This window comes from Bos mutus, chromosome 6 (assembly GCF_027580195.1).
Source record: "Bos mutus isolate GX-2022 chromosome 6, NWIPB_WYAK_1.1, whole genome shotgun sequence".
Classification (NCBI taxonomy): domain Eukaryota; kingdom Metazoa; phylum Chordata; class Mammalia; order Artiodactyla; family Bovidae; genus Bos; species Bos mutus.
Window position 1 is genome coordinate 23,716,582 of NC_091622.1, and position 27,530 is coordinate 23,744,111.

At 38.6% G+C, this 27,530-nt stretch overlaps 1 protein-coding gene across 2 annotated transcripts in view; it reads left to right on the plus strand.

Annotated features, from left to right (window-relative positions):
- Window positions 1-27,530, plus strand: part of PPP3CA (protein phosphatase 3 catalytic subunit alpha) — a 330,698-nt gene that overhangs the window by 271,220 nt on the left and 31,948 nt on the right. For both annotated transcript variants that reach the window (XM_005897690.3, XM_005897691.3), the window contains exons 7-9: window positions 5,128-5,205; window positions 9,667-9,761; window positions 27,396-27,521. In XM_005897690.3, the coding sequence (XP_005897752.1) occupies window positions 5,128-5,205; window positions 9,667-9,761; window positions 27,396-27,521 (299 nt within the window). The remainder of the gene's footprint in view (window positions 1-5,127; window positions 5,206-9,666; window positions 9,762-27,395; window positions 27,522-27,530) is intronic.

A 27,530-nucleotide genomic window follows, 5' to 3' on the forward strand; every position in this document is an offset into this window, starting at 1 on the left:
ACCAGATACTAAAGGGGGTATACTTGGTGATTTCATTGAAATAGGAATTCAGCATTAGAGAAAGCAGATCTATAACATTAAAAGCCAGGATGGTAGTTACCCTTAGTGAGGAGGTAATGGTGACTCAAAGAAGATGTGAAAAGTTGCTGGGGTTCAGGTAATGTTCTTTGTCTCAATACGAATGCTAGTTACAAGGGTGTCCAGTTGTAATTGTCCGATTTGTGCAGTTTTGTGTATCAATTTGTCATCTTCTCATTTGTGCAGTTTTCTGTTAAAATGTTGTACTTCAATAAAAGTTTGCCTTAAATAAAATTCGCTCACTGCTCCTGAGGCACCTGGCAGCTAGGAGCAAGTAAGGGCTAATTAAGCTCTGGTGAAGTTCTGGCAGGAAGAGTTGGAACCCTACCAGACATGATCCTTAGTGGGCAAAATGAAATTAATTAGAGCACCCTTGGGCAGAGAGAAAACACAGCACGTCCTAGGAAACAATAGTCTTGGCGTCATTAGGCAGCACCAGGACATCCCGGGGCTAGTAATCCATTGGCAGGTCCCAAGGAGCCGAGAGGGAGCTGGGCAGGGGAGTGAGCCCTCCGTCCTACTGGGCTGAGAGCTACTGAGGCACCAAGAAGGTGAATGGAGGCTTTCTCTTGGTCCACTGGCGAGGGATTGCCAATGAGGGAGAAGCCAATGAGGGAGAGAAACCCTTTGCATCTCTCACTTATGTAACCGCCCATGTTGAGGCTACTACAACAATTACGTATGAGCATCAGTAAGCTGAAAAATTGCTGCTGAGCATTTAGGATATGAAGACAAATAAAAGTGTCTGTCTCTTAAGGCAGTCATTCACTGTTACTGGAGAGCAGATGTAGAAACATAAATTACACTACAGCATGACAAGTGATATATTAGATTCATATGTTATGAGAAAATGGTGGATGCAGCAATTTTGTACACCTCAGGGTGAGGTAGGTTTGAAGGGAAGGTTTCCCAAGTGATAATTTAGCTCAGGCTTGGCAGAAAAGTGGTCCTTCATGAAGAAACAAACAAACAAGCACAGGGAAAGGATATGCAAAGGCACAGAAGGATAAAATGGCCATTTTAATAATGCTTGCTGGATGTTAGCATGGTTAAAGCATCTGAAATCTACAAGATTTATTTCAGGGTCTAAAATATATTTTAACATAACCAGAAACAAAAATAAGAGCATCAGCAGAATGAGTCTAGTCTAATAAGAGCTATTTGCTCTGGTGCCAAAACAGTTTTTTCTATCATTTCTCGTGATTTTGTCTTTTCTGCTTCACCTTTGCTCATGCTCAGTCTCCTTCCTATTCCTCTTTTTTGTGCGTGTGTGTGGAATTCTAGCACCTTACCTGTCTACTAATCCCCATAAGTCATTGCCCCTGAGATCTAACACAAGTCACAACTACTAAATGGAACAACTACTGCTGGAATCTGGAGTTGCTGCCTCACCATTCATTCTGTGTTGTATTTTTCCCACCACACCATGGTGGTGGGGAGACAAGTAGGAGACATTGCTGAATGTCTACTGCTATGGGCCAGGCTCTGGGCCAGAACATCTACATATATTGCTACCTCATTTAATCTTCATCTCAGTTCTATGAAATAAATAACACTCTCTGCCATTCCCTAGCTCAGTCCTTTCTGTCAAGCTCCCAGGCAGGAACCCAAATACATATAGGGCAGTATTTGAGAAAATGGGGGTTTATATTTTAAATTCCACTCTCATGTTATATTTATACTTCTGTTCACTTTATGGTTAGATATAGACTTGATAATATTGATTTTGTCTACGATACTATGATAATAGTCTCACTATTCTATGGAGATTTCTACCTTGTTTTCTACTCAGAGAAGACACAGTTTCTAGTGCTTAAGGAATACTCATATTCCAATAGAAAAAAAAATAAGCATCAAAGAATACAATAACTTCTTCCCCCAAATATAGCTACACATTGTGGTAAATGAATAGCTGAAAGCATTCCTGGCCTTTACCAACCCTTGAAGCAAGTGTTGTTACCAGACCTGCTCAGGACACAGAGTTAGATGAAACCTTTCCAGCAAAATCACTCTTGCAGATAAGTTGTTCCTGAAAATGTGCCCCTGTGGAGGCACATGGTGGGGGTCTGAGATCCAGCCCACCTTCTGCTCAGAAGGCTCATCCATGGCCCCTTTTTGGACTGATCAGCCTGGAGGAAGAGACTCTTTCTTCTTGGTGAGCTCAGAAGTATCACCTTAGTAGTGAAAAGAGAAAGAAAGACAAGAAAAAAGATCTAGTACAAGAGAAAGATTTTTTTAAAAAGATTTCTTGAGACCCACATGCTTTGTTTCTTTCTTTATAATGTCTCTATGAAACTTTACTGTTTTATCTTTAATGAAGCTTTTTACTTTATGTTTTTATTTTCCTACCTAGTGCATTATATCTTCAGAACAGAAACCATTCCTTGTACTTACCATGCCACCCTCCTTGTGTCTCATAACAAATGGGAAAAAAAATTACCAATAAGTCTTTGATAAATTATTCATGAATTAATGATTTTCCAACTCTCTCTGTGTTGTTAAACATGTTCTGAACTGTGCTTTTCCTACCACTCTACATATATGTTTTTAAATGCTTTTCAGCTAAATACTTTGTGGTTTATTCTCATGTATATTTCCATAAAAATATGGTAGAAGGTTTTTATCTCTAATTAAAGAAATTGTTATTTAGAAAAATGTTTGTAATTCTTAGGAAGTTCAAGTATGAGATTATACATGCTTTTACATTTTGAAATATCTTCTTCAAAATAAGTTTGTTCCAAGTAATAATGCAAGTGTTCCTCACTTAAAGCTATTAACCTAGCAAATTACTGCTATGTTAATTTTATCTTCTTCAGATTTTCATTAAAAATGACATATATGTAAGGTTTAGCATGAGGAAAATATATTAAAATGATATTTTCATAAGACTAGGTAAGTTCTTCCAAAAGGAAAAAATAGATAAAAAAGAGCAGCCAAGCCATGTGCCCAAAGGAAATAAGTAACAAACCTAGACAGACAACTTTTGTCTTACAGTGGTACAAGGCAATAAAGTGTCTTCTAAAGAACCATTGTGAGGGCACATGAAATGTAAGTACACTGCTTAAAGAGACAGGGAAGGAGCATTTACTGAGTGCCCTTGGCTGGGCATTTTATAGCTTAATATGTAACAAGCAAATGTACTGTATTTTGAAGACCAACCAGTGTCTCGGAAATTTAGGTTTCTTTTGTTGACGCACTGGTCTGGAAAGGTGGTATACTCACCTTCTCCCAAAGTAGAACTGTCTTTGAAGACACATGTTGGTCAACGCATAATCTAGGTACCCTGTGGCCGTATTTCCATGTAGTCACTTGGGGAACCATCTCCTCTAGTTAGTAGGTCATGCTAATGTTCATCAATTAGATGGTTTATTCATTTATTGGAATGACCTGGAACACTGGGAAGTGAAGGCGTCATGGATGTCTCCTCTTTATCTCTCCCTTAGTGAATTGCTAGAATATTGTAGAACACACATATATGCACACTCAGACACATGCATACAAATATGTGTGCACAGGCGCAAAGACTGTTTTTGATTTGAGGTCTAAAAACAGAATCCTGTTTATCATTAGTATCCCTGCAATGGTATGCCATTGGTATTTTTTTCCTATTCATCAGAGAATTCTTAGAAAATCTGTAGCGTAGAAGCTATTTTCATCTTTTTTTTTTTATAATTGGGAATTGTTTAGTGTATGTTGTGTTTCAGTCGCTCAGTCGTGTCCGACTATTTGAGACCCCATAGACAGCAGCACACCCTGGCTTCCCTGTCCTTCACCATGTCCCAGAGCTTGCTCAAGTTCATAACCGTGGAGTCAGTGATGCCATCCAGCCATCTCGTCCTCTGTCTTCTGAGAAAGGTTCTAGTAGTTTAGATTCTAGTGAGTATCTATAATTGTTTATATTTAAACAAGCATCAGTTTGCTATCTCTTGATTTGAATTATCTAAAATGTATTTCTTTTTATGATATACATTTTCTCATTAAAAATTCTTGGAGCAGAGATAAAGTGATGGCAAAAGATTTTCCATGTTTAATTTATAATTTCAATCTCATTTTTAATTACATTTCCATCTTTGGTTTTGAGACTTTCTTAATAGACAAAATCATCTTTATTGTATATTTGATATTTTTAATGAGTCACAATCAAGAATAAGCCTCAAGGTAAAATTCTGTTGGTCATATTTAAAGTACACATTTTTAAATCTTGTGAATTTCATACTGTTGTTTAGATTTTGAATGACATATTCAGTTGACTTACCCATAAAGATGTTGACAATTTGACTTCTCAGAAGGCTTACTCTCTGCCATTCCCTAGCTCAGTCATTTCTATCAAGCTCCCAAGCAGGCACCCAAATACATATAGGGCAGTATTTGAGAAAATGGGGGTTTATATTTTAAATTCCACTCTCATGTTATATTTATACTTCTGTTCACTCTATAGTTAGATATAGACTTGATAATGTTGATTTTGTCTATGAGTGGATACTTTTTCCAATTTATACACCTCCAGCTCTTCAGAAGTATGGACTTCCCTGGCTGTCCAAGTGGTTAGGACTCCATGCCTCAGCTGCTGGGGGCCGGGGTTTGATCGTTGGTCTGGTAACTAAGATCCTGCAAGCCTCCTGGAACAACCTAAATAAACAAATAAGTAAATAGAAATACATCTATAGGCAGATGTAAACTACTATATACAGAATGGATAAGCAGCAAGGTCTCAGTGTATGGCTTAGGATACTATATTTAATATACTGTTATACACCATAATGGAAAAGAAAATAAAAAAGTGTATATATATATAATTGAATCACTTTGCTGTACAGCAGAAATTAACACATCAACTGTACTTCAATTAAAAAAAAAAAAAGAAAGTTCGGCTATAGGTATTTTTTCTGCCACAGGGAAACACCTGTCCTTAGAACCAAGAAGTTTGTCTCATAAATGTTACATGTTTGATTACACTTGATCAGATCACATAGGTCTGGATGTTATAGGAAATATGCTCTTGATGATTTTTTAACAGATGCTTCTCTTTTCTTTCTCTCTCTCTGGCAGTTACCCGGCTGTATGTGAATTCTTGCAGCACAATAACTTGTTATCTATCCTCCGAGCTCATGAAGCCCAAGATGCAGGGTGAGCAGTCTTGTGGGTTTATGAAAACCATGCATTGTTTTGTCATTCCTTCATGTGTTTGGCTGTGGAGGTTCCCTTTGCCAAACTCTCCCCCTGAAGGATTAGATCTAAAAATTGCCTTCCGGTGTCATAGATATGGCGGGATCCAGAGGAATAAGTGGTTGCGGATGTGCTGTAAAGTCTGCTTTTAAGTGCTCTGCTAGCTGTTTAGAAGCCCCTGGTGGCTCAGACAGAAAAGAGTCTGCCTGCAGTGTGGGAGACCTGGGTTTGATCCCTGTGTCAGGAAGATCCTCTAGAGAAGGAAATGGCAACCCACTCCAGGATTCTTGCCTGGAGAATCCCATGGACATGGGAGTCGCAACACAACTGAGAGACTTCACTTTCACTTTATGAACAGGTAGAATTTTCAACTGGCTGTTTTAAGCACAGTGAGGCAGGCCACCTCTTCCTATTTCTTTCAGTTCCTGCTCTTACCTTTGTCCTGTAAGTGAGTAAATTACTAGCTACTTTTCAGTCTCCATCAGCCACGTTGGTCTGAATTACACATTAGTATTTAACAGAGATTGCATTGTTGTGCTCTTGTTTAAAGAATATCATTCCTGATCCCTGTAAAGTTTTAAAGGGCAAAAACAGAGACTTCAAATGATGGGGAAACTCCTATATTCTAACTCGCAAATACATAACATGATTTTGCAATGGCTGGTAAATTTTTAAAATGTAAACAGATTATAAGGACATAGAAATTTAAAAAATAACAGATATGCAGTCTGATGGTACATTAAATCTACATTTGGGATATAGGCATGGAGGAAATAAACATAATTAACTTTTTAGGATTTGAAGTCCAATACCCTTCCCAATAAGCTCCACTGAAAGGCCCTGTTTTGCTTTAAATGCTTAAATTCATTCCTTCATATTCTAAATTTTCTGAAAAGGAGGAACATTTATTTTTATAACCTGTGTACTGAAATCAGAAATGTAGATGCCAGCATTCTGAAGTAAACCCAAACCTATGAAGGTTCTGAATCAAGGCAGATCCTAAATTTTTTTCAAAATTAGCTTTTTTCAAGCATCAATCAACAAGTATGAAATGATCCAATATTGTACACTCAGTGCTCTTGTAGCTGATATTTGCAGTAATAATGCAAAAAAGCAAAATGGATGTCTGGGGAGGCCTTACAAATAGCTGTGAAAAGAAGAGAAGCGAAAAGCAAAGGAGAAAAGGAAAGATATAAACATCTGAATGCAGAGTTCCAAAGAATAGCAAGAAGAGATAAGAAAGCCTTCTTCAGCGATCAGTGCAAAGAAATAGAGGAAAACAACAGAACAGGAAAGACTAGGGATCTCTTCAAGAAAATCAGAGATACCAAAGGAACATTTCATGCAAAGATGAGCTCGATAAAGGACAGAAATGGTATGGACCTAACAGAAGCAGAAGATATTAAGAAGAGGTGACAAGAATACACAGAAGAACTGTACAAAAAAGATCTTCACGACCCAGATAATCATGATGGTGTAATCACTGACCTAGAGCCAGACATCCTGGAATGTGAAGTCAAGTGGGCCTTAGAAAGCATCACTACGAACAAAGCTAGTGGAGGTGATGGAATTCCAGTTGAGCTATTCCAAATCCTGAAAGATGATGCTATGAAAGTGCTGCACTCAATATGCCAGCAAATTTGGAAAACTCAGCAGTGGCCACAGGACTGGAAAAGGTCAGTTTTCATTCCAGTCCCAAAGAAAGGCAATGCCAAAGAATGCTCAAACTACTGCACAATTGCACTCATCTCACACACTAGTAAAGTAATGCTCAAAATTCTCCAAGCCAGGCTTCAGCAATATGTGAGCCGTGAACTTCCTGATGTTCAAGCTGGTTTTAGAAAAGGCAGAGGAACCAGAGATCAAATTGCCAACATCCACTGAATCATCGAAAAAGCAAGAGAGTTCCAGAAAAGCATCTATTTCTGCTTTATTGACTATGCCAAGGTCTTTGACTGTGTGGATCACAATAAACTGTGGAAAATTCTGAAGGAGATGGGAATCCCAGACCACCTGATCTGCCTCTTGAGAAATTTATATGCAGGTCAGGAAGCAACAGTTAGAACTGGACATGGAACAACAGACTGGTTCCAAATAGGAAAAGGAGTTCGTCAAGGCTGAATATTGTCACCCTGTTTATTTAACTTAAATGCAGAGTACATCATGAGAAATGCTGGACTGGAAGAAACACAAACTGGAATCAAGATTGCCGGGAGAAATATCAATCACCTCAGATATGCAGATGACACCACCCTTATGGCAGAAAGTGAAGAGGAACTCAAAAACCTCTTGATGAAAGTGAAAGTGGAGAGTGAAAAAGTTGGCTTAAAGCTCAACATTCAGAAAACAAAGATCATGGCATCCGGTCCCACCACTTCATGGGAAATAGATGGGGAAACAGTGTCAGACTTTATTTTTTGGGGCTCCAAAATCACTGCAGATGGTAACTGCAGCCATGAAATTAAAAGACGCTTACTCCTTGGAAGGAAAGTTATGACCAACCTAGATAGCATATTCAAAAGCAGAGACATTACTTTGCCAACTAAGGTTCGTCTAGTCAAGGCTATGGTTTTTCCTGTGGTCATGTATGGATGTGAGAGTTGGACTGTGAAGAAGGCTGAGCGCCGAAGAATTGATGCTTTTGAACTGTGGTGTTGGAGAAGACTCTTGAGAGGCCCTTGGACTGCAAGGAGATCCAACCAGTCCATTCTGAAGGAGATCAGCCCTAGGATTTCTTTGGAAGGAATGATGCTAAAGCTGAAACTCCAGTACTTTGGCCACCTCATGCAAACATTAAAAGACTCTGATACTGGGAGGGATTGGGGGCAGGAGGAGAAGGGGATGACAGAGGATGAGATGGCTGGATGGCATCATTGACTCGATGGACGTGAGTCTGAGTGAACTCTGGGAGTTGGTGATGGACAGGGAGTCCTGGTGTGCTGCGATTCATGGGGTCGCAAAGAGTCGGGCACGACTGAGCGACTGATCTGATCTGATCTGATACCCAGCCAATCAAGTCCTCAAATAATCTTTTTCACTTTGGGGGCAATGGTGTCACCGTTGTTTTTTGGCTGACTGTCCCAACTGAACATGTTCATAGCATGTTTATCTTAATCCCACAATAGACCTGAAATCCATCTGCTTATTTGAAAATAGGTTAAGTGCATCAGTTAAAATCAACAAATATATATGTTTAAAATGAGCAGTTGATTGATTCATTAGGAAAAATTGAGGTTACATCATCCAGATTCTTTGTTTTTATTTATTGTTAATTAAGCACAGTCAGCCACACTTTATAAAGTCAGGACACTAGGGTTAAGAGTGCCACCATCCTTTACATTCTGATTTTCTGCCAACAAAGCTCAGTTCCATAAGCAGAATAAATACTTTGAGGCCATTCCGAAAGATTTTTAAGAGGGTATTGTCTCCTGGGAAAAGTAGTATCAAAATATTTGTAAAATTAGAAATTTTAACGGGATTATTTATCTATCCAAAGGTACTGTTTGAGGCCCATTTAGAACTCAGCTAAATTAGGCATGATTAGGCTGCCAGAAATTACTGACACAAAATAACCAAAGAATGATAAAATTTTGTTTTGCACTTTAGGAATTTTTCTAAATTGATATTCCTAAAATCTGTCGCATAGAAGTCATGAGATACCTTATCACCTTGATGGAAAAGAACCAAATCTCCTGTATTTTTTGATTATTTGAGGACTAGAGTCTTATTTTTGTCTCAGTGGGAGAAAAACAACTGGATTGTTGATTTATTTCCAAAGATCTTGAAGATGTTTCATTACTGATTGATTAAATGTTTATATGCTGAGATTATAATCTTTGACCTACAGAAACCAGAAGAGACTGGTAATAAATAAAATTCTAAAACAGAAGCAATTTCGGCTTGTAAAACCCATATATTTAACCAGATGTTCTTTAAAAAGCAGATCAGCCTAGGCATAATGGATTTATATAGCCATAATAGAATATTATAGATAAATAGAATAATCAGCTTGGTAATTAGTGGTGAGGTTTCTATATTACTCTGCTTGTTTAGTCTTTTTATGTTAAAAATATTGGCATGGAAAACATGGTAGGTCAGATATCTATGTGCAAAAAGTGTGGCCTCTGTCCTCTCTATTGAACATATAGAAATGAATTATGATTTTTCACTGAATTCCACCCTCCCTGGCTATACTAACCTTAGAAAAGACCTATTTGGAAATTGTACACGTGACTCTGTGTTTTCATTGTCACCCTGAAATGAATTGAAATCTCTGTGTAACAGACTTTAATGAGAAAATTTTAATGTTACATAATTGAATTCTCTTTGAATGCTAAAAATTTAATTTTGTATTTCTAAATCTATAATGTGATATATTTTTCATACTTAGCCTTGTTTTAACTTGCATTTAATTGTTTTTAGGTACCGCATGTACAGGAAAAGCCAAACAACAGGCTTCCCCTCTCTCATTACAATTTTTTCAGCACCAAATTACTTAGATGTATACAATAACAAAGGTGAGTGTTTTCAAATCCCTCTGTATAGTATGTGCTGTCTTTTGGTTTGGTTTTAATGAAGCATTTTTAGTCATTCTTTTTGTCCCTACCTTTTCGTTTATTGTCTGATACAAACGTTGTGATTATCTTCAGAGTTCCAAGTTCAGTTGGTCAGAAGTGAGGCCCAGGCACTGTTACTTTTTAATCGTTCTCTAGGGGACATTGGAAAAGACTCTGATGCTGGGAGGGATTGGGGGCAGGAGGAGAAGGGGACACCAGAGAATGAGATGGCTGGATGGCATCACCGACTCGATGGACGTGAGTCTGAGTGAACTCCGGGAGTTGGTGATGGACAGGGAGGCCTGGCGTGCTGCGATTCATGGGGTCGCAAAGAGTCGGACACGACTGAGCGACTGAACTGAACTGAACTGAACTGAGGAGACTCTAAGGTATAGGAGGGTAGACAGCTACTGCTCTGATACGTGTAGGCTTTCAAAGAAAGAACAACTGAAGAGTAATCCAAAATCATGCTTCTTAGGAAGGCTAGGGATTTAAATAAGAACGGTGGGAATGCCACAGGTAAAGGATTGAGAAAAATAAGAAAAAGAAACTATCGCTTGAAATCCAAGTTCAGATTTCATCTATTGAGACCCTACCACTAATCAGATCTTGTGCTAGGTAAGTATATTACTTTTGAATACTTACTTAAATGTCATTTCTTTTTAAAAATTTGAATTAAACTTTAAATATCATTTCCCCCGCAGAGTAAGTCTCTATGGTAATTGCCTTGCCCAAGATCACTCAGTCAGGTAGTGATGGATCTGAACAGGTAACAGGAACCTGGAGGGCTACAGTCCACGGAATCGCAAGAGTCAGACAGGACTGACGACTGAACAACAGCAGCAGAAATTCAAACCCTTCAGTCCACTCAACAAGGGATGATTTTTCTAGAATGGTCAGGGAGGGCCTTGTTGAAGATAAAATACAATCTGAACGTGGGAGAATGGTTAGCGTTTGATTAGAAAGAGGGAAAAATAAAGTCAAAGCCACTGTTTTTGCAACTTGTTTCTTTTTCAGCAGCAAACACTTTGTTTTCCAGACAAAATCTCCATCTTGAAGCCTCTTATGTAAAATCAGTAAGAAGTAGTTCCCTTTGATTGCAAAAGCCTTCTTCATCTTCTACCAGAAATTCCCTTGTGGTACATATAAGAAATGCAAGAACTCATTAGGTTGTCTTCATGACCCACTGTGATCGTGTTATTTACCAAAAGTATATAAAATATGAACATGTATGTTTGTACTGTTTTATAGCATTAAGCATTTTTTTTTCTGTTACATCTATTGAAGACAGTGCCCACATGAATAATTTTCTTGACAGAGTTTGATTACTAAGTAGCATGTACTATACTTACAAGCTTTTTAAAAATTAAGGAAAAACAAAAAAAACTCAAAACAGGGGAAGAGGGGAAAGGAGAGAGAGAACTGGGATTTTACTCCATGGAAACAGACCTAGCCTTTATCCATTCATCAGAATGCTAAGCAGTGCAGTTTTGCTTGAGACCAATAACAATTTCTCGAATAAGATATGCATTGCTTCTTTGTCTACGGTTCTGATTTAACAAGGTAGAAACTTCAAAAACAATAGACATCAGGGCATTGCTGTCTTTGAGGTTCTGTGGTTCGTTCGCTTTTGCCTTTAGGGCAGACCACAATCTCCCAGGGAGGGGAGAGAAGCATTTCATTTTGGGAACCTTTTCATAAAAGAAAAGTCTCCTGAGAGAAAAAGATAAACTGATAGGAAGAAGAAAGATATATTCTCCAGTTTGAGCACAGTTTCAAAAGACCTTTGTGTAAAATCTCTAAAGTACTTTCAAGCTATTATGCTAACACTGTGTACAGTATGTGGGAGTGGGAGTTAGCTATTCACTGTTGAAGGGAGGATTTGAATAAAATAAATGTTAACGAGAATTTTAAAAGGCAGTGCAGTCAAACTGGGCTGCAAGCACCTTCAGAACACAATCAATGGAAAGAAATAATGGTAAAGAATTTCTGAGTTAACCATTTGATTCTTAGAAACAGATGATCATAAAGGCCTCTGGAATTATAACCTCGTAGTTTTGATTTGATTTTTAAAACTCTTGCGAATTAAGGCAGCAGTAATAGCTCTGGAAAAATGAAAGAATAAGGAAAAATAAGTTTATTCTGCTGTGTCTTTTTTTGATTGAAGTATAGTTGATTTACAGTGTCATGTTAAAGTATACAGCAAAATGATTCAGTTATACATATATTTTTTTTTCTTTTTCAGACTCTTTGCCCTTATAGGTTATTATAATATACTGAATAGAGTTCCCTGTGCTATACAGTAGGTCCTTGTTGGTTATCCTATATATGGTAGTGTGTATCCGTTAATCCCATTCTCCTAATTTATCCCTCCCCTCCTGCCCTCTTTGGTAACCATACGTTTGTTTTCTATCTCTGTGAGTCTATTCTGTCTAAAAACTGATAATAATCCTATGGTCAGCCTTATGTTTAAATGTCCAATCGTTCTGATTAGTAGTTCACACTTGCCTGCGATTAAAAACGGCTTTCAGAACTCAGTGAGGACTTTACATGTCCCACCCCGTACTCCATTCCATGGCCCACTTCAATCCATCCCACTCTTATCTTTTCCAGTCTGCACTAACACAGGCGAACAGCTCGCCCATCTTCCTGCTTCGGTTTCCTCATTCTGACAAGCCCTGCTTACTCCTGCAAGATGCCAGGACCAAAGATGTAGCTCTGAACCACAACTTTGCCATCAAACAACTAACTCATCTAAATGTATTGACAAATGGTGACATCTCTGTAAAAGGAGAAAAAAATTTCTCTTGTGAATAATAGATGAAATTACTTTGAAACAGAATGTTGTGCACTATTAAGATATTATAATCACTGAATATTTTATGTTGCTCTAACAATGCCACGTATCTGGGTGGGATTTCCCCGTGGCTGGCAGCGTACTCCTCTTCAGCTTCATAGTTATGATTTTATTTTATGGGTCAGTCTACCTTGGTGACCTATCTCTCTGCTTCCTTCTGTGTGAACCCTTTACTTAAGCCAAATTATTCTGCTCATTGTCCTGAACAACTTTCAGCTTTCCTGTTCACATTTTTTTTCCTACCCACTTCTTTCCATATCTATCTAGAATACTTGTCTTGCTCTTCTCTTCCCATCGAAATGGACTAGACCCCCCTCCAGTCTTTGTGCTGGTTGGTCTTAACACTGGCAGTACCAATCATTTGCCCTTGTATTTAGCATTTACTTTTGTTTCTTGTTAGCTTTTCCATGCATTCCTATAAAATTCCCAATCATATTATAATTAGTTTGAATCAGAGGCTTTTTGATACACATTATAAAGTCAAATAGCATGCCTTATGTACAGTACACAGCCAATATGTGCATTGATCAAAACATTTTCTTTCTGGGAACTAATAGCAAGATAGTGCTCAAAAGTATCCTATCAGTATTGACCCTCGGAGCTTTATCTCTCTTTAAATTGCTGCTGTAACCAGTGCTGATATCCTTTCTCAGTTGGAGTTAAACTTATACGCAGAGCACTTAGCACCTTTGGATTGTTTTTCTCCTGTGAAGATGTTGCTCTAAGGGAAAAGCGATTTCACAATTACCCAGGTACACTCAACAGAAGAAAAATGCAGTAATGGCATGTAGCTACTTCTCCTCCCCCTCTTTCTCCTCCTCATTCTTTTTCTTCTTTTTCAAACTAATTTTCCACCACATGAAAATGACTTCAACCTCATCCACATGCAACAAACCTTTATTGAGAATTAACTGTATACCAACTACTATGCCTGGTACTAGGAATATAAAATAAACAACACAGACATGGTCCTTTCTCTAGTGGGGTTTATAATCTAGTAGTGTGATAGATTGGAGAAGGCAATGGCACCCCACTCCAGTACTCTTGCCTGGAAAATCCCATGGACGGAGGAGCCTGGTAGGCTGCAATCCATGGGGTCCCTAAGAGTCAGACACGACTGAGCGACTTCACTTTCACTTTTCACTTTCATGCATTGGAGAAGGAAACGGCAACCAACTCCAGTGTTCTTGCCTGGAGGATCCCAGGGACGGGGGAGCCTGGTGGGCTGCCTGCCATCTATGGGCTCGCATAGAGTCAGACACGACTAAAGTGACTTAGCATAGCATAGTGTGATAGATGTTCAATAAAGAATTTCACCATTAATTATGTAAGTATATTTACAAAATCCTACAAAGAAAAGAGTGGTATGCAAGGAGAGTGGAAATTAGCTGGTGGCAACCAAAAAAAGCTTAACTGAGAAAGTGACACATAAGCAATCTTAGGGTGAAATCTCTCAGTGTTAAAAAGTACCATGGCAGATATGAATTCTGCTTTAAACAATTCAGTTTAGCTGAAAACTGTAATAAACCTCTTTTAAAAAGTGTTTTTTAAACCTTTATGTCTCTGGTGATTATACCTGTGCTTCAAAAATACCAAACTGTAGTAGATTCCCATATAGTGCCAGTTCTCTATAGTTCAGATGACTTTTCATATGGGTGAGTAAGTGGCTCGATGGGTGGATATATGCCATGAAAGTGTTAGTCGCTCAGTCATGTCTGGCTTTTTGTGACCCCATGGACTGTAGCCCACCAGGCTCCTCTGTCCATGAAATTCTTCAGGCAAGAATACTGGAGTGGGTAGCCATTCTCTTCTCCAGGGGAACTTCCTAACCCAGGTATCAAACCTTGGACTCATGAATAGCAGGCTGATTCTTTACCATCAGAGCCACCAGGGAAGCCCTGGATGTATACCGTAGACATATAGATATATAGACCAGGGGCACACAGCTCAGTTCTAAGAAAAACTACTGACAGTGAAATGAGCTAGTTAAGTAAGATTTATTAAATAAAATGTATTTGGGATTTGAGAGGAAAATCTAAATGGTTACATAACTAATGTAGTATCAAGACCAAAGATTAAAATGACAATCAGAAAAAAAGTCAATTCAGTGTTAAAGTAGCTGAAGGAAGAGGATGGACAAGAAAAGCATTGTTCACTAGAATTTTGAGAGTTTTTTTTTTTTTTTTTTTTTTTGCAAAAGTCTACCCTTTTTGTTAGGAAAAAAACATATTATAATGTTTGAAACTTGACAGCTTGATAAAATTGCTTAACAAAAAGTATTGTAGTCTTACCAAAGCTTGCAGTTTCAACATCCTTGAATATTTTCCAATCAAAAAGTAGACAGGGGCTTCAGGAAGACAAGCATTTATAAATTAAAAGATAATGTATACTTGGCAGGAAGATATCATTGTACGAGAGGCTCGAATTGTTAATGTAATGAACCCAGGTAGGCATCTGATTGGCAGTCGTGATTTGAATTCCAGGAGCAAAGGCAGCATTTCTGATGCCTCCTTGCCCTGCGGCTCTCCCAGCAGGGGCTCTCGGTCCTCAGGGACCCACCAGCATCACACGGTGGCCTTGCCAGGCCTGAGAAGCCCATCCCCGCTGCACCACAGTCCTTTCACACTGGGAACTTTTTTTACCATTCAGGAGTAACTTCCACAAGCAGAGATAGCTAGTACCCGCCTGGTTCAGGAGTCAAATAAGAACCAGCTAGATTCGATCCTTATCCTGAGTGGAAGAGGGAGATGGGCAGGGGCGTTTTTGGAAGGCAGCAGTCATTGTCCAGGCAACCTGAGTAGCACCTTTTCTCTCTGTATATACCGTGTTTAAAAGCTTAGTTCCCTGCAAAGACCGCCCACATTTTATAACAAGGGACCATTTCTGTAGAGTCTGAGGCCTTCCTTAAGCATGGGCATGACCTTTAGCCTTGACTAAACATTTGGAAACACTTTGAAGCATTTGCAACCACAGCCATAACTGTGATCCCTAGTTGCCTTACAAATTGGATAAAATTAATCTAGAGACTTTGTCCAACGGCAATAGTTTTCACAGCCTTTACTTTATCCCTGCGGTCATCTCACATCTAAAGGTTTTCTTAATTGGCCTTGAGCAACTGTTTGGCCAGTTCACTTATTTCAGTATAGAAAATGTAAATACGTATTCATGGTAGCATTTTCTTATTTGGTACTTGCTAACAAATGTTAGAGCAAAACAATAAGATACACTCCCACCAAAAATATTCATTTCTTTATTTATTTGATTAACATGAGTATTTGCAGAATTATACACCCCAAGAAGATAACTTCTTAATAATGGTTATTAAACCTAGCACAGTCCACCAAGAAACAGTATGGAATATAAGAGTCTATGAAGGAGCAAAGCAGAAACCATGAAAAAACTGTTAGTATTAGCTTCCTTTACTATCAGTATGAGATGGTAAAAAAGAAATTTAGGTAGACATTTAAAGATCAAGAGAACTTGAAGTTAGAAGATTTTGATTGGGGTTTTCAGAGAAATCACTTCTCTGAGATAAATGGATAAAACTAACCACAGAAAGATTTCAATAGAATGGCCCCTTTACACTGCCTTATATAACCAAGACTTCAATATGTGGAACTGATCTGTGTTGTGATTTCCTATACCTATAGCAATAGTAATAACTAATAATATTGAACATATACCATTGCCAGACAGTGATCTACATTTCCATGAATAAACTCATTTAATCTTTCAATGATTCTATGAACTACATTATAATTTTGAGTTCATTGATGAGAAACTGGGACAGAGGAGTTACATACTTTTGCCAAGGCCCGTACAAGCTGGTCAGGGATTAGCACTGAGACTGAAATTCAGCAGTCTGACTCCAGGGCCCACAAGTTAACCTCCTCCTGTGCCCTTGTGGATCACCTTTGTTATGTGAAAGCTTTCCGGGCAGTGTTTGCCCTGATCCTCTATTCAGCTTTCAGCTTATTGTTTAGGTGACTGACTATTCTTCAATAAGAAAGGAAAAGCTTTTGAAATGAAGAGTCATTTGTTACCACTTTAAAATTGCATGAGTGTTATACATCCAAGTATATACATTATTAAAAGAATAAAGTTAGAGTATCTTTTATACTATTCTGAAATATATAATTTCTCCCTTGAAAAGATACCCTCCCCACCCCCACCCCACCTCACGCTTTTGCTTTTGTTTGACTCTGCTATGAAAGTGTCATTGCCGGAGGCCACTTTCTAAATAGATTAGTTTTAGTCCAGCAGTCACCTTGCTTACATTTAAACATTTAATTAATGGGAAGTGAAAGTGAAGGTGTTCGTGTGTCTCACTCTTTGCGACCCCATGGGCTGTAGCCCGCCTGGCTCCTCTGTCCATGTGGTGAAATAGAAAATCAAGACTTAAAACTTAGGAACTACTCTCACTATATATTTTAATTAAATTAAGCTACATATAATCTATATATCTTTGCTCTAACAAATGACCTGGATTTCTTAACCAACACCACTACAGGATTGTTCATTTCAGCAGTTTTCAACAAAATAAGTATAGGTTTCGCTGGTGGCTCAGGTGGTAAAAAACCTGCCTGCAATATGGGAGACCTGGGTTCAATCCCTGGGTCAGGAAGATCCCCTGGAGAAGGAACTGGCAACCCCCTCCAGTATTCTTGCCTAGAGAATCCCGTGGACAGACTGCAGTCCATGGGGCCACAAAGAGTCAGACATGACTGAGCAACTAACACACACACAGCAAAGTATTATACGGCAGTGGGTGAGGTAATCCTCACTTTTGGCCACCTGATGAGAACAGCTGACTCATTGGAAAAGACCTTGGAAAGCTGGGAAATATTGAAGGCAAAAGGAGGAGAGGGGTGCAGAGGATAAGATGGTTAGATAGCATCACCAGTGGACTCAATGGACATGAACTTGAGCAAACTCTGGGAGGAAGTCGTGAAGGACAGGGGAGCCTGGCATGTTGCAGTTCACGGGAGGTCACAAAGAGTTGGACGTGGCTTAGTGACTGGATAACAGTCTTCATTTTTCACAAAGTTCCACCCGTAGAATCAGTGCTCTGTGAACCTTTATCTGGGGATGCAGACAAGACCCCCAGCGAAGCTGAGTCCTCCATCCAGATACACTGTCAGTGGTCTGCTGTCACTTGGACAAGACCCATTAAGCCTCACATCTTGAGGGGTTACGTTTCATTTTCTCACAGATGGTGTGAAGATTCTTAACCTGAACTAAAACCAACTTCTCTAAAAGTCTAATTGTCAGTAAGGCATTTAACAGAAGGACAAACAGGAACCATATGTATGTAACAAGTTAAAGACATGAGTCAATGGATTATCACTTCCTTTTCATTATCTAGAGATTCTAGACCTTCAAGAGACTCAGTGACTTACTTCCACGAATAAAGTAGATGACCAAAAAAAAAAAATAGTAGATATCAAGTATATGAGCTTAATATTAACTCAGTTCCAAGGAGATAATATTAACTAGTTGCCAAGCAACCGAGAACCATTGCAAGCTACAGCTTATGGCTTGACACCAAGTACAAGGTGGAAGAGTGTTCTATAATCGCATGCAGATACAGAAACAGATACAGATAAGATATAGGTACTAGTTTTCAAAGTGCATCCCACCAAAGTGAAAGTGAAGTTGCTCAGTCATGTCCGGACTCTTTGCGACCCCATGGGCTGTAGCCTTCCGTCCATGGGATTTTCCAGGCAAGAGTACTGGAGTGGGTTGCCATTTCCTTCTCCAAGGTACACTTAAACCCTTGTTATATATTTGGAGTGGATATCAACAATAAGAGCAAGGAGAAGGGGGTGACAGAGGATGAGATGGTTGGATGGCATCATCTATTCAATGGACATGTGTTTGAGCAAAATCCGGGAGATAGTGAAGGACAGGGAAGGCTGGTGTGCTGCAGTCCATGGGGTTGCAAAGAGTCAGACACAGCTGAGTGACTGAAAAATAACCACAACGGACACAGTGTTTCCTATGTCCATGCCATCTCCTTCAATATTTTAAAGCTTTAGCTAAATCTCTCTCATTTAGTCAGGGTTGATTAAGTCATATTTTAGCATTGTAATAGTATAGATTAGAACTTAAAGGAATGTTATCAGTTCAAACTGATAGGGAAATCAAAACTGCCAATGACTCCTTCTTATTGACTTAGCAAAAAATATTTTACAGTAGCAATTCAAATTCTCTTGATGAAATTATAATGGTAGAAATGATTCACAGTGTTTGACTGGACTTGAGCTAATTCCAAGGATCAATTTTTGGCTCAAATTCTCTGGATCCTAATATAATGATGTGACACATGAGGTAAGAATTGTAAAATGGCAAAATTATTAAAAATAGATAGCTATTCTCTCCTCCAGGAATTTAAAACTGAGTCGTGATACTTTACATTTTTCAGGTGCCAAAGATTTTATCTGATTGTATATATTACGAATATTAACATATATGTTATTAATATTTTATTTGATTTTCATACTCTAAATATGACAGAACAGCTCATAATTATGGGCTTTCCTGGTGGCTCAGGTGGTAAAAAAATCTGCCTGCAATGCAGGAGACTTGGGTTTGATCCCTGGTTTGGGATGATTCCCTGGAGAAGGACATGGCAACCCACTCCAGTATTCTTGCCTGGAGAATCCCCATGAACAGAGGAGCCTGGTGGGCGACAATCCATGAGGTCGCAGGGAATTGGACAGGACTGAGCAACTAAGCACGCAGCATGGTGCAACTCAAATAAATAATGAGAAACATTTGCTCATGATCACATAGTCACTGTGTGATAGAGACAGTATGATTTCTACTCTTATCTATTTTAGACTCTTACAGTTTTGAAACAGAATTCAGCCTCTGAAGTGGCATATTACTTTTTCCCAAAATTCTTTCAAGCATCCTTGAGACTTCCATTCATGTGTGGTTGGTTATATTTTTAATATCCTCACAAGTTACATGTTTTGTGTTTTAAATTTTTTCCTTATTTTTTCTTTCTTCACCTATCTTCCTTCTTTCTTTCCTTCTTCTTTTTTTCAATCTTGTCATTCTTTTCTCTCTGTCTTCCCTTAAACTTTTACTTCAACCAACTATTGACCATTAACCATGTGCAAGGTATGGTACAAGGCACAATAAAAGAAAACAAGAGAGATCTATGCCCTCTTCCTCCCTTCTGTCATCTACCTTCCACTTACTTTACTCAAAACTTTGTGTTTGAATAATACTTGATTCACAGTTTGCCAATGCAGTGTTAAGAAGGAAAACCCATAACACACATACAGTCATTCAGTGACACACAGACATAATCATAAGATTGGCTCAGACAACTTCACAAATACATCTAGTACAGTCACCTGCCTTGTGTAAGATAATATCATCTGCATTTTATGTAGGAGACTTGTGACAAAGCTAAAGAAGGTGTTATAGGTGCCGTGAAAGAGGCATGTACAGGGTAAGAGGAAGAATAAGGGTATAGGCATAAAAGAGTTATATATACAGAAACACATGTGTGTATTTCCATAAGTACAAAGTCATTAGCTCTTAGCTTCAAGATAATTACATATACCTACTATTTGTATCCAGGCATACTAAAATATTTCAAGTTGGTGAACTTCAGTCATTATTGTGGAAGTCACTAAGCATTGCCTGTGAGATACGCTATCTTAAGTATTGAGTGATTTGAGCATTAAATTAAAAAACACACACTAAAGATTATTATTATGACAAAATTACCTGCAAATTGAAGACTTGAAGTCCCTCTTAATAAATGACTTGCATACTTACTTTTACCTGAACTTATGAGCCATAGAGTAAGAGTGAGTTATAAGAACAGCCCTTGCTCACCAACTATAACAACCCTCATGAACTGGTAAATTTCCTTTGACCTAAGTCATGCCTTTTACCTGGGCTACTAATAATAAAAAAGGAATCATTTTAAAACAAAATCCATCAGGCAAGTACAGGACATGGAGAAGGAAAAAAAAAAAAAGGAGAACAAGAGTTAGAAATCAGATTTCTAAATGGAAGGAATCAGAGAGATTGTATTCATGGATGCTATAACGTGTAGTGTGATAACTAGGCATTTATGTAAATGTACATATATGTCTTCCCAAATTTTTAAATTAAAATTGTCCCCCACCCAAAAGTAATCTTTATGGAAAAATATATATTTGAAAAAGCATACCAACATAATCTTAAAACACCACCAAAGGACATTTTGAGTACATAGTCCTACCTCAAGAATTTTATCCATCAAGCTATCATGCCTCCTTCTGTGATGGTAGGACTTTGCCAAAAGAACACACTGATGCTAGTTTTTCTACTAGGGCATCTGCGGGTAGAAGAGTTGAAAGGAAAAAACATCCTGGGACTATTATGCCTGTTTTTTTCTTGCTATTTCTGGTTCTGGATGTCTTACAGTGATTCTGAAGAGCCCTCCTTTGCTTTCCTCTCATCTTTGTTTCTTTTCTGTCCTTCCATCCTGTCTTTTGAAGGGGGCAGTACACAGTCAATTAAAGTTAAAGAGATGAAAAATGTTAGCAGAAGGGTCAAAAGAATAAACTTCATCATTCCTCTTCTGGTGGGCTCTTCTCTGCTATTGAACAACCCTACTAGTAGTGTTGAGAATGCCTGAGGTATGTTGGGAGTATTACAGTTACTAATCTGAAGGCTTTCAGAAAAGGAGCTCTGTGTTTCTCTTGAAATCCACTTGGAATGTGTTCAGCCCATGATTTGGTGAGCTAGTCAAATGCATCTTGTCAGCAATATTTTGCTTGTTGTCTTCAGTTGCCCACTTGTGTCTCACTCTTTGAGACCACATGGACTGCAGCACTCTCCTGGAGCAAACTCATGTCCACTGAGTCGGTGATGCCATCCAACCATCTCATCCTCTGTTGCCCCCTTCTCCTCCTACCTTCAGTCTTTCCCATCATCAGGGTCTTTTCCAATGAGTCGGCTTTTCACCTCTAGTGGCTAAAGTATTGGAGCTTCAGCTTCAGCGTCAGTCCTTCCAATGAATATTCAGGGTTGATTTCCTTTAAGATTGACTACTTTGATCTTGAAGTCCAAGAGACTCTCAAGAGTCTTCTTTATCACCACAGTCGAATATTTAGATAACTTCTCTTAAACTAGAAGCTCTCTTTTGACCTTATGTCTTTGTCATTCACTGCTCTGTCATCAGCCTCCCTGGTGATGGCAATTGTAAAGAAGATGCTGAGATGTGTTACCAAGTTTCTGTGAAATACTAGGTTTTGTGTCTCATCAAAATTTCCATTTTTGAGTAAGAGAGATCCCTTTAATTTACAGATTTGGATTTGGTCTAGCAAGTTAGTGCGTGGTTTGATAGAGAAAAGACTGAATTAAAATCTAGATGCTGTTCCTCAGGTTTCACTATATTAGAGGGCCTTGTTATATCACTAGATATGATAGAGGTCCAGTGCCCCTTCCTATTCCCAACTGGGAGCAGTCTCTTTGTTGCTGATTTGATATCTGTCTTCTGCATAAGCAAGATGGGACCAGTTAATTGGATAGCTTTCCTGCCATAATTTTGGTATCAGAAAAAGAACTGGCAGTCAGGTCTCCAGATCCAAACAGATTAATACTCTTTGTCTTATACCAGATTTCTTCTGACTGTTCTTCACACCTGCATGTGCAGTGGAAGAGCATTTGTGCCGTGCTGTCTGGTCTGTTCTGAATTATGGTCAGTAACCTAAGGCCCGTATATGCGTCATCTTCTGTCCCCTGGCCTCTAATACAGTTGTTAAAGGACACAAGGTCATGGATAATTGCCAGCAGAATAAAGGAGGCCCTTGATGATAGACTTTGTTCTTTTTTCCTCTCTCTTTCTCAGACAAGATCTCAGAAGGTGGTCTCAAGTGATTCTTGAAGTACAACCGTTTGTATTATTTATGTGGCCGGTGGAGATAAGTGTCTTTCAAGTACTTCACAGGAGAGCATCCTGTTAGGGCTATAGTTGAGCTTCGTAATTCCAGTGACAGAGGCAGGCGGCAGGGGCGGAGGATGTGGGAGGTGGAAGATGAAACGTTAACTGTGAATTTCGTGACTGGATATTTGGGACTGTTCTGGTTTGAATTTTTTTATATATTTTTGTGATATATATATTATGCAAAAAAATCAAAAGTCATAAGTTATTAATGTAAGATTATTCAAGAAGTGTATTTGCATGAGTATTTTATATGGCTGAAGAAGAGAATGCATATTGCTGCATTTGCATCTTTAAATGAAAGCTATTTTTTTTAATATATTGAAAATTAAGGGAAAAGGTTCTATTAACGGCTTTTAGAATTACTGAGAACATTCATCAATCTTTGCATTAATGATGAGAGCTTCGTTCCAGAAGTCAGTTAACATTATTCAGATCTGAAAGAGGTTGTGTAAATTATCCGAATAAACCCAAGTAGTAAAAAGTGAGGTAACTGAGACGCAGAGACATTAAGTGTTCTTGGGTCTTGTGAGTAATTCATGACAGCATTCATCCTTCAGCCTGGGCGCCTGGGCTTCCGTCCAGTGCTCCCTTTTTTAAAAAAGGAATGAAAGTGGAAGGAGAGTCTGTGTCCAGCACTTGGTAGACCTGGAGTGATTTATGCAGTTAGGGTGAGAATATTGTGGAATACTGAAAAGATGAGGGACTTCAGATTCAAAACCAAACTGAGGTTTGCTGCTTCTCATCTGTGACCTTGGGCAAATAACCTCTCTGCTTATTTTGAAAATGTAAATAAGAACCACTTTTTTGAGAGATATTGTGAAGGTATTTGCTTATTAAACACCAAATACAGTGCCTGGTATAGAGCAGATGGGCTTCCCCAGCGGCACTAGTGATAAAGAACCCACCAGCCAATGCAGGAGATGTAAGGGACACGGGTTCAATCCCTGGGTCAGGAAGATCCCCTGGAGGAGGGCATGGCAACCCACTCCAGTATTCTTGCCTGGAGCATCCCATGGACAGTGGAGCCTCGTGGGCTACAGTCCATGGGGTCACAGAGAGTCAGACAAGACTGAAATGACCAAGCCCGAGCACGGGAACACATAGAGCAGATGGCTTAGAAAATGTAGCCTCTATTAAATGGTATTATTTCTGTTGCTAATAAACAAAAATAAAATCTGTAAACAGTATCTGCATTATCGGTAGGCACGCAGATAAATTGTGTTGAGCCAGTGTCAAATGAATAAATGCTTTGTGTCACCAGTGACAAAACAGAACTTCTGCTTTATCTATTGGACAAGCTTTATCCACACTAGTGAATGTGCATCGTATTTCATTTTTTCTCAAACATGGATTTTGGCAAAAAGCTAAAACATCTTTAATTATGAACATCATATTCAAAGTTAAATTAGTATAATAGCTCGGACTGAAATTCAAATATTGATCACTTAGGAGAGACAGAGGGATGTTAGAAAGAGGATGGATTTGGTGTCAGTAAAAGCTGAGTTTGAATTGGGAGTAAAATCTTCTAGTTCCTTGTTGCATGATCCTGAGACAGTTATTTTACTTCTCAACCTCAGATCCTTAGTCTAGTCTATAGCATGAGGGCAGTCACATCTGTTTTTCAGATTCGTAATAAGGACTAAATGACATATTATCGAAAGCCTCCCTTTTCTCCTGGGTACTCTCAGTTATAACATTTATTTATCTCTTCCTGCTGCACCATCCTAAGCTAATAAAAAGTGGGGAAAACTTAGAGAAGAAATTACTCTTCAAAAAGACAACTTAGAACCTAAAAGATTCTTTCGAAGACAGGAAGATCCATTCCTACTAAGAATATGCAGTATTTAAAAATAGTATAAATACCATTTCCATGAAGCTGGTGCTCAGAGACCAGGCAGCTAAGCTGAAAGGACTTCACCTTTCTAATCTCACAAAGGCGATGTTGTCATTTGCCCTGATTTTTTCGTTTTGCATGTTTTTAATACTGTGTGAATGTATCCTTAGGCCAAATGACATATCGAATCAATGATAGGATAATGAAAAAAGAATACAAAGAAGAATGAGTTTACAGAAGTGTATGGAGGATTCAGTATTCTATAGGAAGGCAGTAACTCAGTGTTGAATGTACCATCTGTAATACTTGTCCCCAAACCATCTGTGATTCTGTTCTCTGGAATTGGGTTGGTCAGCCTGAAATATGATTCAAAGAAAAAACCTCACTCTATCAAGTATGATTTTTGTTAATGGTAAGCTGCTGAAAACATCCACTTATTGTTCAGCTGCAGTATGATGTATGTAGTATGCAAATCACAGAAAACTATACATTCTTCCCATACTCTGCACTGATCATCCCCCCCAAGATTATATTAGTTCTGAGCCACACTTTAACAGTCGCATTGCTGATGTGACAGACATCCAGAATACGATGTACAGGTTGAGGAAAAGGTCAAAGGATTAGGAGGAATTTTCTTGAAAAAGATTGTGGGGGAAATATCAAGATATGTCCTTAGCTTTTGAGCATCTATACTAAGAAGATGGTATGTGAAACAAGCATTGTTATTGTTCATTCACTGAGTCATGTCTGACCCTTTGTGACTCCAAGGACTGCAGCACGCCAGGCTCCTCTGTCCTCCACTATCTCCCAGAGTTTGTTTTAGATTCAGGTCCATTGAGTTGGTGATGCTATCTAACCATCTCACACTCTGCTGCCGCCTTCTGTTGCCCTCAATCTTTCCCAGCATCAGGGTCTTTTCCAATGAATAGACTTTTCTCATCAGGTGGCCAAAATACTGGAGCTTCAGCTTCAGCATCAGTCCTTCTGATGAATATTCAGGGTTGATTTCCTTTAGGATTGACTGGTTTGATCTCCTTGCAGTCCAAGGGACTCTCAAGAGTCTTCTCCAGTAATGCAATTCAAAAGTATCAATTCTTCAGCACTCAAACATAAATACTATTAAGTCTGCTGAAGGGTACTTTTCCTTACAGACACAGGGAGACATTGGGCATATATGTATATACATAGAATTCCTGTATTTAAATTAAATAATAAATGCAAATAGAGCTTTAAGTCAAGGGCTTTGGGAATTTAGAGGAAAGACACTCATCAGAAGAAATCAGGAAAGATTTCAAAGAGGGGATAGTGCTTGAGCTGGGCACCAAGGTCTGGGAAGAATTTGGAAATTCACAGATTCTGAGAAAACATTCAAAGTAAAAGAAAAATGTGGAGCTATGAAAGCAATGTTAAGTTAAAGATATCATCAAGTAAGAAGAAAAGATGTTAGTGCAGACACTGATGCAAAAGCTCAAATCTAGTAAACTTCCAGTAATTTTAAAAAAAAAAGATTTTTAAGGCCTGTGTTTATGCATAGGAATCACATGCTATAACTAATCCTTCACTTATAAAGTCAGCCTAAAAATTTTAAGGTAGTGAAATGATTAATTTTTCTATATTTTAAACCCCCAGACAAAGCCATAAAAAAACTCATTTGACATCATCTTAGGATGGCAACCCACTCCAGTGTTCTTGCCTGGAGAATCCCAAGGACGGCAGAACCTGGTGGGCTGCCGTCTATGGGGTTGCACAGAGTCGGACACGACTGAAGCGACTTAGCAGTAGCATCAGGATCTGTTCAGTAATTTCTGCTAAGAAAATGCTAATCATGGGCTTCCTAAGTGGCTTTATGGTAAAGAATCCACCTGCAGTGCAGGAGCCGCAGAAGATGCTAGTTCAAATCAGGAAGATCCCCTGGAGGAGGGAATGGCAACCCACTCCAGAATTCATGCCTAGAGAATCCCAGGAACAGAGAAGCCTAGCGGGCTACAGTCCATAGCGTTGCAAAGATTTGGACACAACTGAAGTGACTTAGCATGCACACACAGATGCTAATCATGCCATCATAGAAAGTCTGCAATATGAGAGTATTGTTCTTAATGTTTAAAGAAACAGAAGTGTACTTGTTCTGTATTTTTTCAGAAGGGAGAACTAAGATCAGTAAGTAGTAAAGCTTTTGCTTCATTGAAAGTATTCACAGAGACCTGCTCACACTGTGTCCTGATTGCTATAGATGAAATTCTGAACCTGGTTAGAAGGCAGATCAGCTGTGCTCTTAGCATCTCTTCACCCATAACATTCTATATGAGTATCAATCCAGCCTACAGACACCAGACAAACCAGAGTAAAGCAAGCAGATTTATTTTCCTATTCTTTGCGGATGGTGCATCCTTTTCGGAAGTCAAGGGTGGAGTCAGATACCAGCATATTATTTAAGGCAGAATTCAATCCAAACATTTTACTTTATTAAGTCAAGATTGCAGTCTAATTTAAACTGTTTGTACAACTGTTATGAGTTCTACTGGGGAAAAAAAGTGTGGTTTAAAAGCAGTAGAAATAAATTCTGTTCAGATATTTGAGATTATTATATTGCACTAACTTACCTATGCCACTTTTATTTGTCTCATCAAATTTTAAATAAGACTAAAATATTCTTGGCTGCAAAAAAGCTTAATCCAATTCCTGGTGTTTGATTAACTATTTTTTATATATATTTGCCAAATTATAATGAATTTTCATATATGGCATTCATATATTTTGCAGTTACATATCACGCTGAGTGAAGATTAAATCCATAACTAGTATAAACATTCATGACAGATGAAGCTATTTGCCTTGATATTTTGGAGCTTAAGTCAATTAGTTGCATTCTCTTGATCAACTCAAGCCATTTGTAGAAGCAGAAATATATGCTTGTGAATCTAATTTCCTTCTTTTTGTTTTTTTCAGCTGCAGTATTGAAGTATGAGAACAATGTCATGAATATCAGGCAATTCAACTGTTCTCCTCATCCATACTGGCTTCCAAATTTCATGGATGTTTTCACCTGGTCCCTGCCGTTTGTTGGGGAAAAAGGTGTGTTGT